Source organism: Ursus arctos, unplaced genomic scaffold (genome assembly GCF_023065955.2).
Source record: "Ursus arctos isolate Adak ecotype North America unplaced genomic scaffold, UrsArc2.0 scaffold_32, whole genome shotgun sequence".
In the NCBI taxonomy this organism is placed as follows: domain Eukaryota; kingdom Metazoa; phylum Chordata; class Mammalia; order Carnivora; family Ursidae; genus Ursus; species Ursus arctos.
In genome coordinates, this window is record NW_026623008.1 from 20,213,845 (window position 1) to 20,225,943 (window position 12,099).

At 40.2% G+C, this 12,099-nt stretch overlaps 1 protein-coding gene across 1 annotated transcript in view; it reads left to right on the plus strand.

Annotated features, from left to right (window-relative positions):
* Window positions 1–8,582, plus strand: part of STX12 (syntaxin 12) — a 32,270-nt gene extending 23,688 nt beyond the window's left edge. Inside the window, exons 6-9 of the mRNA XM_026516912.4 lie at window positions 606–711; window positions 4,198–4,270; window positions 5,208–5,290; window positions 7,065–8,582. Of these exons, the coding sequence (XP_026372697.2) occupies window positions 606–711; window positions 4,198–4,270; window positions 5,208–5,290; window positions 7,065–7,157 (355 nt within the window). The 3' untranslated portion in view covers window positions 7,158–8,582. The remainder of the gene's footprint in view (window positions 1–605; window positions 712–4,197; window positions 4,271–5,207; window positions 5,291–7,064) is intronic.
* Window positions 8,583–12,099: the final 3,517 nt, after the last annotated feature.

A 12,099-nucleotide genomic window follows, 5' to 3' on the forward strand; every position in this document is an offset into this window, starting at 1 on the left:
CCTCCTTGTGCTCTTGCACTCTCGTGCTCTCTCTCTCAAATGAATAAATAAAAAACTTTAAAAAATATTTTTTAAAAAAGAGCCATTTAATCCAAAGTATAATCTCAAGGAATGTTCTGAAAAGAAGAAGATGTGGTTCTCTTAGACTAATTGGAGAAGCATTGACAGGTCACTTAGCCTGCTCTCCACCCGTTTAGTACCCAAGAGATGAACAGAGCTTACACTCTAAGTGCTCTAGAAGAGGATGGGCAGTGTGCCTCACTGAGCTTCAGTGACTTCAGTCTCTGTCTGCTTTCCTTGTCTAGCAAGTCCTAGCAAGATGGCAGAGTGTACCCCTAACTGGAAAACAGCAAGGAGTCCCATCCCTCATAATCCTGCTTCATCTCAGTTTTGCCCAGGGAAGCTGAGACTTTGTTTTCTTCGTATTATCAGCTCTTTGCCTTTAGATATGAAGAACGTGGCCCTCAATGACTTAGTATCGATACCAGAGGAGTTGGAGCCCTGGTAATGTCCTTGGATAGGCTCTGCTGCTAGTAGAAATGTTGTAGGTGTCTCATGCACACCTTGGAGAAGAGGAATCAACTCGTGTGCTTGTCTCTTTGCAGCCATGAGGAGTGGAACCAGATGCAGAGCCAGGAGGATGAGGTGGCCATCACTGAACAGAATCTGGAACTTATTAAAGAGAGAGAAACAGCAATTCGGCAGCTGGAGGTAAGAACCAGGTATCTGCATGCTTGACTCCATGTATCTGCACTCTAATCCCCCTGGATTTTCTCTCAGCGATTATGAAAAAGCATGAAATGAGTCCTTATGTGATTTGCAAATTATGGCTCAATGTAATCATGGTGAATATGAACTATTCTTATGGTGGTACTGGTCATGGTGCCCGAGAAGACTCCGCTCCTTTCCTCAGTTACCATATTCTACGTGGTCCTGAGATTGAGCCTGCATCAGGCTCCCTGCTCAGTGGGGAGCCGGCTTCTCCCTCTCTCTCTGCCCCTCCCCTGTGCTCATGCTCTCTCTCTCCAGAGCGCTCGCTCTCTCTCTCTGCCTCTCAGATAAATAAATAAAATCTTAAGAAAAAAAAAAAAAAGACTTTGTCCCCAGAGCTCAATGCCAACTTCTAGATCAGGTGGGATTCATGGATAGAGCCCCTTTGGGGGCACCTGGGTGGCTCCGTTGGTTAAACGTCTGCCTTCAGCTCAGGTCATGATCCTGGGGTCCTGGGATTGAGCCCCGTGTCAGGCTCCCTGCTCAGCGGGGAGTCTGCTTCTCCCTGCCCCCCCCCAACCTTTCAGCTCATGCTCTCGCTGTCTTTCAAATAAATAAAATCTTTTAAAAAAAGAGAGAGAGAGAGAGAGAGGGCCCCTTTGCTTAGTCTGAATAGCTCAGAATAAAGGCAGGACAAAACGTTTGCTTAATTTTTGTGCATCCCAAAGTCCAGTCCCAAGTTGTGGATATGACTTCACTGCAGAGAAACAGGAGCAGTTTTTGAGGTGGGGGTTGAGGGAAGGGTCTCGAGGCCTTTCTTACCTGATTTTCCAACTTTAACTTTACATAGTGACCAGTATATTCTTAAACCTGAGTAATTTTCTCCTCCATGCAGCTGGAAGACTGCCATCCCTGGGGGGCCAGTGGGGGGGGTTGTAGAGAGGAGAAACTTGGAGCTCCTCCATGACCTTCATCTGTGGCAGTGGCTCTGAACTCTGTACCTTAGAGTCACTTGGAGATTTTTTTTCTAAATGCCCAGCTGTTCTCCCTCCCTTACCAACTATTAGTTTGGACTATGTGAAATTCCCATGTTTTGTGGATTAAAAATGGGCAAATAGGCACAAGATCTTTTTTTTCAAACTTCCCAGGTGATTATAATGTGCATTCAGAATGGAGACCCACTGCCCTAGAGACCATCAGTGTCTGTGTTTAGATGGAACAGTTCATCTTCAAGTTTGATGATTTTATTGCCTTCAAAGATGTCTTATCTTTTCTCTTTTTCGCCTACTGCAACTAACCACCGACTTGGTTCCCTAACGTTAGAAATACTGTTCTAGCAGAGAGTCGAGTGAGACACGGAGCTAAGGAAAGGAATGTAAGGTCGAGGACGTCAGGAACATAATGGGCGCTTCACAAATTCAGCATTAAGTCCGAATGCCTTAGCTGGGACTGGATTTTCATATCCAGTTATTTCCTGCCTCTAATTTACAAAGCCTATACTAATGGAAAAACAACATACTGTTGTGTCTGATCGACTCTCACATTGTGCTTCTGACATTTCTGGCTACCAAATGTGTGGACTTTTCCACATCAAGCAATCCTGCAACACCAACTAGGTGTTTTACAATTTAACCCAATTCCAACACTGTCTACCTGGAGTTAGCATTAGATCCCACAGGTTAAGGGCTCAGTCCCACAAGACTGCCCCCTCTCCCCAACTTGGGAAGCCAACTATAAGTCTAGGTTATTACCTATGCTTCTCACTGACAGGCTATCAGTTGGATGTTTCCCATGATTCCCTCGTTGGGTTTGATTAATTTGCTAGAGTAGCTCAGAACTTAGGGAAAAAGTCTATTTACTAGGTTACTGGTTTATTATAAAAGGATACAACTCAGGAACAGCCAGATGGAAGAGATACACAGGGCAAGGTATGTGGGAAGGGGTGCAGTTTCCATGCCCTCTCCACCTGCACCACTCTCCTAGGACCTCCGTGTTCACCAACCCAGAAGCGCTCTCAGTCCTGCCACTTAGGATTTTTATGGAGGCTTCGTTATGTAGGCACGATTGATTAAATCCTTGGCTCTTGGTGGTTGATTCGGCCTCCAGCCCTCTGATAACATGGTTGGTTCCCCTGGCAACCAGCCCCTCATCCTGAGGGGCTTTCCAGAAGCCTTGTTCTTTAAGCTCAGGTGTGGTTGAAAGGGGTTTGTTATAAGTAACAAAAGATAATTTTATCTCTTTTACCACTTAGGAAATTTCAAGGGTTTTTAGGAGCTCTGCTTCAGGAATAGGATGAAGACTAAATATGTATTTCTTATTATAAATCACAGTTTCACACCCATGTTATAACCAAGCTGGGCTGTTTGCTCTTTAACTCAATTAACTTTTTGTTTATATGGCTTTTCTTTTGCTTTAAGGTACAACTCAAGTCCTACCTTTTCTGCAAGCTTTCCTCGGCATACCTTCCTATACCATTTACTAGTCACTTCCTATATAATGACTTTTCTTATTTATCTTATTGTGTGCTCATCCCACCCCTCACCCCCGTTAGCTAGTAAGCCTTTTTGTATCCATAGCAACTAGCAGACTGTCCCAACTACAGTAGACTGTTAGCAAGTAATTGAGGTTTTGATGTGCTGGTAAGAACTAGTCTTGCCAAGTTACGATTCGGAAGTCGCGGCTTTCAAGGCATTGTTTTTTCTTGTAGCATTCTGAGAGGCAGTGTATTGCAATCGAAAGAGCATGGGCTTTAGAGATATTCTGGCTGCGATGCTTAGTTTCCTTACTGACCAGTTTTGTGACTAGACAGTTATATAATCTCTCTGAACCTTATTATCCTCAAAGATACTTGACCTCATGGAGTGACTGACTGATTAATGTAAAATATCAAAGAGGCATAGTAACATAATGAAAACATCATGAACTTTTAATTCTCAGCTCCGCCACTTGCTAGCTTTAAGCCCTTGGGATAAGTCATCAAACCTCTCTGAGCCCCAGTTTTTTCTTCTGTATGATGGGCATAATACATGTCTCCTTGTATTGTCATGAGGACCAATCAGTAATGATTAATCATAGCTGACACTGATGAAGTGCTTATTGCACAGTTCTAAGAATTTTAAATATATCAACTCATTTAGTGCTTCTGCACTTTAGTATGAGATGGGTACTGTCATTGTCCACATTTTGGAGGGGACAGCCCAGAGAGGTTCTTAACCTAAGATGGTACAACAAGACTATGGAGGACTAACTTTACACAGCAAGACTGTGGGTCCTCTCTAGCTGACTGTCAGGCCCCAAGAGTCTGTGCTTAATCACCTACCTGGTATAGTGCTTGGCACATAGTAGGCATTTAGTAGATATTAATTAACTTTATTTTCATTTTCAGTTTATGGAGAAAGCATGATTTATAAGCCTTAGATACACATGTAGAGGAATTGAATTGTCTAACATTGTTACTTAATGTTAATGATTTTTTGTAATCCTTAGGCTGACATTTTGGATGTCAATCAAATATTTAAAGATTTGGCCATGATGATCCATGATCAAGGTGATCTAATTGGTATGTATCATTGATACCTTTAACCTCAAGGTGAGTTGATAGTAGTACTCGTGTGTGAAGAAGTCAGTAAGACATGTCTTAGGAAATTAGGAATGCCACTTAAACATTATTAAATTCTTTTTTTAGCCCCCTTTTTATATTGTCAGATATAGAAACTAAAGTGAGACCTCCATGATTACTCAGCTCACTTGTCATAGCCTCTTGTTAAGTCTTTGGCTGTTTAGGGAAATATCTGTTGGCTTCCCAGCTTTTATCTCCAGAAACTTACATAATTTTGGGATTAGTAACCTTTTTTTTTTTAAGCTTTTTATTTGGAAATGATTTCAAGTTTAGAAAAGTTGCAAAAATAAAAAGACTACAAGGAATTCCTTTATAACCTTTACCCAGATTTACCTCTTGTTAACATTCTACCCCCATTTGCTTTAGATTTGCTCTCTTTCTCTCTAAATGTACATGTGTATACATAATTTTTCCTGAACCATTCATGGGTAAGTTGCATACTTCACAACCCTTTTGCTGCTAAAATAGTTTAGTGTTTATTTCCAAAGGATAGAGCTATTGTCTTAACCAGTTAGTAACTTTTGATTCCATGGCTGGAAAGTTGGAATGGTGGTGGTGAAACCAGGACCAACAACATCAAGAGTGTGTTTAGGGGCGCCTGGGTGGCACAGTGGTTAAGCGTCTGCCTTCGGCTCAGGGCGTGATCCCGGCATTATGGGATCGAGCCCCACATCAGGCTCCTCTGCTGGGAGCCTGCCTTCTTCCTCTCCCACTCCCCCTGCTTGTGTTCCCTCTCTCGCTGGCTGTCTCTATCTCTGTCGAATAAATAAATAAAATCTTTAAAAAAAAAAAAAAAAAAAAGAGTGTGTTTAATTTGCAATCTTGAAACATCCGATTGCGGTAAAAACATCCACTGTCCTTCTTTTTTTTTTTGCAGACAGTATAGAAGCCAATGTGGAAAGCTCAGAGGTACATGTAGAGAGAGCCACTGATCAGTTACAGCGAGCTGCTTACTATCAGGTAAGAGCACGTACCAGAGAAAGTCACTGTGCTGCAGACTTCCTGAGCCATCCCAGCTCACTGACACATTGAGAACAGCTGCAGCCTTTGGCTCAGGCTTAAGCTGGAGGCCAATGGTCGTCACTGCAGTCACGGTCCATTTTTAATATTTTCCTCTGCAGAGATATCTACAAAAAGACACCAGTCCGTGAATAAACTTACACAGAAGCCTCTTAGCTACAAAGCTAACCCCATAAGCTGGCCTGATACCTAAATCTGGTATAAGGCTAATTTAATATTCCGAACAGCTAAAATTTGTTTCAGTTGGGAGAGTAACACGTACAAAGCAGGACTTGGTGGATACTTTATGTTGACTGCCACCACAGAGGATGGACATAAAATCAACTCCAACTATTTGTGAATAAATAGGGGGTTATCATTTTTCTGTGAATAAACGGGAGTTAATCATTCTACTTTGTATGAGGTGATATTCTTTTACATATAAGCTGAAACTCTGGTTTTGTGACTTTTACCTGGGTCTCTATCTCCAGTGTGCAGGTACTGTAGTTGAGGTCTTTTTCATTTCCTCTCCATTTGGTGCCATACAGCTTTTCAGAAATAAACAGCATTTCAGTCATTTTCCTTGTTTCTAGGATAGTTGTATTTTACCTGGAAATGTTCTTTTTTTTTTTTTTTCAAAGATTTTATTTATTTATTCGACAGAGATAGAGACAGCCAGCGAGAGAGGGAACACAAGCAGGGGGAGTGGGAGAGGAAGAAGCAGGCTCCCAGAGGAGGAGCCTGATGCGGGGCTCGATCCCATAACACCGGGATCACGCCCTGAGCCGAAGGCAGACGCTTAACGACTGAGCCACCCAGGCGCCCCTACCTGGAAATGTTCTTAAAGAAATTTGTTTTAGTAATAGTGTTTCCCTTTAAAAACTGAGTGATGAAATTGTCAGACAGTAAAGGAATTATGAAGTAAGTTATATACATCCATTCAATATTATGTGGGAATTAAAAGATGCTTATGAAGAGTATATAATAACATTTTTATGCTAAAATGTTCAGTGAGAAAAACATCAAGCATCTTACAGAATGATCCCAATTCTGTCAGATAACAATATGCATAGATAAAAGATCATGAGAAAATACAATAAAAATGCCAGTAGTTTTATCTGTTGGTGGTTATTTTTTTTCTCCTTGTCTATATTTTTTACAATGAACACAAAACTTTATAATAGATATAAAACCTTTATTAAAATACACATGCACAGGGGCGTCTGGGTGGCTCAGTCAGTTAAGCATCTGCCTTCAGCTCAGGTCATGATCCCAGGGTCCTGGAATCGAGCCCCACATTGGGCTCCTTGCTCAGTGGGAAGCCTGCTTCTCCCTCTCCCTCTGCCTGCTGCTCCCCCTGCCTGTGCTCTCTCTTTTTGTGTCTAATAAATAAAATCTTAAAAAAGAAAAGAAAAATACTCCTTAGTACCAAAATAAAAAAATTCATTTAAAATACACATGCACAAATAACTTATTTTATTACAAATAATGCCTAGCAGCATAGGTATAAACAATCCCTTTGCAGAAATGTATTAGGGGACCTGGAATTAGAACTTGCCCTACTGCCTCGTGCTGGTGACTGTTGAGGTTTTGGGAAGGGTCTCTGCATATTCGTGCGTGGATGGAGTTAATGCTGGATTATGAGGAGGCAGATTTATGAAGCACTCTTGGAGTCTTAGATATGAAAAATTTTACTTGTCTCATGAATGTCTTCTTTATATATTTTTCTCCTCAGAAAAAATCTCGCAAGAAGATCTGTATCCTGGTGCTTGTCCTGTCCGTGATTATTGTAATCTTGGTGGTTATTATCTGGCAAATTTATAAATGAAGTATTGCCTCAGAGCCGCCTTCTGCCGAGCTGTTTTCAAGGGCACCTGCTTACTGGAGTCTTGCCAGAACAAACTGATCACAAGAAGAGAGCATACACCAGAATGTCCTGTAATAATTTAGTTAGAAAATAACTACTAACTAGTCCTTTGGAATTAGTGACCTATGGAGACAGTATTTATCAATTTATGTATACATTTTATTGATTTCTCAAATTAGGAATTAATTTATGTGGACTTTGCTTTCTCTTGTATTCTGATTGCCCTTCATCTCCAAGTGTTTACTGAAAATTCCATTCTAGATATTCTTGTTTTGACAGGTAACACTACAGTCTTGTAATATTATCATTTTATGTGTATACTAGATTCACCTTTTTACTAGCAACTGAGATATAATTACTTTCTGATAGCCAGCACATTGTCAGGAGCTATATAATAAGCTGGTACTTTTTTTATTTAACATTTTAATTTGAATTTCCAAGAAGCCTATTCCTTATCTGCTTTGAAAGATTTTGGCAATGTATTTAACTGGAAAGTAAAAAAAATTGCACATTTGATCCAGATTAAAAGTATCTATTCGAGCTGGCCAGTTGTCAAGGTACCTGTTAACGGGGTTTAAAGTTTACTTTATTACCTGCTAGTGTCATCCATGGCAATTCATGTGCACACACACTAAACCATCTTGTTCACTTTTTTAAGAGGTTAATTTAATTAACATTATGCTCTCTGGGGTCCCTCTCCCCCTGTCTGTATAGAAAGGGAAAATTAGACAAAGCATGCTTTTGGAAAGCAAACAGGAGTTGTTTGGAATGATTTAAACTTTTTGTTGTTGTTCACTTGTGGTTCTGCATTCCTGGTGAATGATGAATATTGCTGTCAAAAGGCTGCCCCTTCCCCATAAGGGTTGCTGGGCATTTGATGGCAGGAAGATTAAAAGCTAGACTGAAATTGGTTTAAAATTTAGTTCTGTGAACCTGGTGATAAAGCAAAGAAAAGGTTCATTTTTGTAAATACTGCCGGTTTGGAATAGTGATGTTAGACTTATCCTAATTTATGAATAAGAGATTAATCTCCATGCGTAGTTTTAGACAAAAAAAAAATGTTTCAATAAAAGATTGCTGTCTTGTAATAGAAATGTTGTCTACTTCCCTTTTTCACACAGGTCTAGAGCAGTTAAAGGGAATGTAATTTCTGTAGGCTCTTACATAAGTATGAGTTGGGCCAACAATTTCAGTTCATCCTTTAGTGAATTAGAGGACTGGGCTACCCTCGATATATTTATATTCATTTCTTTCACTCCCTCTGTTACTTAATCTCCTTTTTACCAAACTAATGTGAATAGTAGGGAAACAAGGGCCCAAATGCCTAAGTTTCTTTGTACTCTTGCACCATTCCACTCCTTAATACAAATAAACATTTTAAAAGCTTTTGTAGTAAGTTTTTATGAGTTAACATGTCGTAGCTATTAGGTGATATGCTGTCCTGAGAAAAATTGAGACCAGCGAGAAGACTGGAGATCAGGTGAGGATTTGTTTGGGGGTGGAATAAGGGCTGCTGCTGCCCTTTCCCTGAAAAACAGGATGGAGCTAGTGGGGTGTCACAGGGGCCCAAGCAGCAGCTTCAGGGCTCATTGCTTAGTTCTACAATCATGGCCCCATCAGCTCCAAATTGCAGCTGAACTTGGGTACATCATTTGTTACATTTCAGACAAAAAAATTCCTGGTTGTGAAAAAATGATTTCAATTTGGGTTAAATGAAGCTATCATAGTCTGTTCGATAATACTGTGTAATTCAGTGGTGGTGGTAATAGTTGTGGGTAGCCAATCTGACCTTGGCTTAGAATTCGAATGGCCTGGAGTTTATGGTAGTTGCCAAGAGGTTTCGCTAGGTGATCTTAATAAACCTGTTCACAGAATCCTCCTTATCTGTGCTTTGTTTGTCTTTGTGGGGAAAGGGGCATGGTCTAGGACAGTGGTTCTTAACCATGGCTTCACATTAGAAACTAAAAAAATACTGATACCTAGGTGCCAGTTAGTTTGGAGTATAGCCTGGGCATTTAAAAGCTCTAGATAATTCTCATGTGTAACCCTGGTTGAAAACTATTAGTTTGGAGGTCAAAAACTAGATGAACACAGAAGGCTGAAGAATCTTGGCTCTGCCATTAACTTGCCATAGGTATTTAGATAGGTCATTTAACCTATAGGCGCCAAGTTTTCTTGGTAGCTTTCTTCTAGCTATAACATTTTCTGATTATAAGGGTTACAGGGGTTTGGTCTGAACATACAAATTCTGTTTGTCTCAGGGGCGCCTGGGTGGCTCAGCCGTTAAGCGTCTGCCTTTGGCTCAGGTCATGATCCCAGGGTCCTGGGATCAAGCCCCGCATCAGGCTTCCTGCTTGGCAGGAATCCTGCTTCTCCCTCTCACACTCCCCTTGCTTGTGTTCCCTCTCTCACTGTCTCTGTCAAATAAATAAAACCTTTTAAAAAAATGTTAAAAAAAAATTCTGTTTCCCTTGGTATTCCTTTTCTCTTCCCCTTTCTCCTTCCTTTATGGAATGTTCTAGAAGTACTAAGCAGATCTACCATTCTCTCGAGTGAATTAAAACTATAGTACTATACACGGTAAAATAGAAGTGTCATTCTGGGCCCTTCCTCTGGGAATGTTCCAGATCAAGAACTTGTAGCTACTAGGCTGATGCTCTCAGGGCAGGTTTTGTCTTATCTGCTAAGGGGTGGTGATAAACACTGTCTTATACCATTCAGCAACAATATCAAATTGGAATTACCATTCCATCAGTGCAAAGTAAAACACCCTAAGCCTCCTCCATTCATTTTTTAAATTGAAGTATAATTAACATACAGTATTATATAGTTTCAGGTATACAACATAGTGATTTGATATCTATAGACAATGTGAAATGGTCACAAGTCTCGTTACTATCTGTCACCAAAGTTTTTACGTTATTGACGATATTACCTATGCTGTATATTATATCCCCATGAGTTATTTTATAACCGGAAGTTTGTACCTCTTAATCCCCTTCACCTATTTTGCCTGCCCCTGACCCCTCCGTAGCCAGCAGTTTGTCTCCTGTATATATGTCTGTTTCTGTTTTGTTTTCTTTGTTCATTTGTTTTGTTTTCTAGATTCCATATAAGTGAAATCATACGGTATTTGTCTTTCTCTGACCTATTTTTTCTAGCATAATACCCTCTAGGTCTGTCTATGCTGTTGCAATGAGCAAGATTTCATTCTTTTTTATGGCTGAGAAATATTCCATTATATATATCCCATTTTCTTTATCTGTTCATCTATCAATGGACACTTGGGTTGCTTCCATGCCTTGGCTATTGTAAATAATGCAATGGACATAGGGGTGCATATGTCTTTTTGAATTAGGGTTTCCATTTTCTTCAGATAAATACCCAGAAGTGGAATTGCTGGATCATGTGGTAGTTCTATTTTTTTTCTATTTTTAATTTTTTTGAGGAACCTCCATACTGTTTTCCATAGAGGCTATACTGATTCACATTCCACCAACAGTGCACAAGTGTTCCCTTTTCTTCACATTCTCGCCAACACTTGTTATTTCTTGTCTTTTTGATACTGGCCATTCTGACAGGTGTGAGGTGATCTCTCATTGTGGTTTTGCTTTGTATTTCCCTGATGATGAGTGACATTGAGTATCTTTTCATGTGTCTATTGACCATCTGTATGTCTTCTTGGAAAAACGTCTACTCAGGTCCCCTGTTGATTTTTTTTAATTTATTTATTTATTCGACAGAGATAGAGACAGCGAGAGAGGGAACACAAGCAGGGGGAGTGGGAGAGGAAGAAGCAGGCTCCTAGCAGAGGAGGCTGATGTGGGGCTCGATCCCACAACGCCGGGATCACGCCCTGAGCCAAAGGCAGACGCTTAACCGCTGTGCCACCCAGGCGCCCCATGTGCCACCCAGGCGCCCCTCCTGTCGATTTTTTAATTGAATTTTTTTAATATTGAGTTGCATGAGTTCTTTATATATTTTAGATGTTAACCCCCTATTGGATATATCATTAGCAAATATCTTCTCTCATTCAGTAGGTTGCCTTTTCATTTTATTGATGGTTTCCTTCACTGAACAAAAGTTTTTTAGTTCGATATAGTGCCGTTTATTTTTGCTTTTGTTGTCCTTGCCTGAGGAGACAGATCCGAAAGGAAACTATTGCTAAGGTCAATGTCAAAAAGCTTACTGCCTGTTTTCTTCTAGGAGTTTTGTGGTTTCAGGTCTTATATTTAAGTCTTTAACCACTTTGAGTTAGTAGGTAATTTAAAAGAGTGGTTCAGTTTCATTCTTTTGCATGTAGCAGTCCAGTTTTGCCTACACCATTTATTGAAGAGACTGTCCTTTTCCCTATTATATATTCTTGCCTCTTTTGTCATAGATTGACCATATGAGAGTTAGTTTATCTTTGGGCTCTCTATTCTGTTACATTGATCAATGTGTCTATTTTTGTGCCAGTAACATACTGTTTTGATTACTACAGCTTTGTAGTATAGTTTGAAATCCAGGAGTATGGTATTTCCAGCTTTCTTCTTTTTGTTCTTCTTAAAACTCCATTCTTTTTTATTTAGAAAGGGTGCCTGGCTGGCTCAGTTGGTGGAGTGTGTGCCTCTTGATGTTGGGGTTTTGAGTATGAGCCCCATGCTGGGTGTAGAGATTACTTGAAAATAAAATCTTCTAAAAAACCCAAACAACTCTATTCTTCCCCCCCCCTTCCTATCAGAGGTCATCCTTAGTCATAGGAATGAAGCTTTTGCTCTTGATCACTAAATGTAGACCAGAACCCAACTCAGATTTCAGTCTATCCTATATCCTAGGGCTAAGAATCACCGGCTTCTCCCTGCTTTCCTAAACATGTTAAGTGTATCCTTAAGTTTCACAGGATTTTTCAGTATTGTTTTTC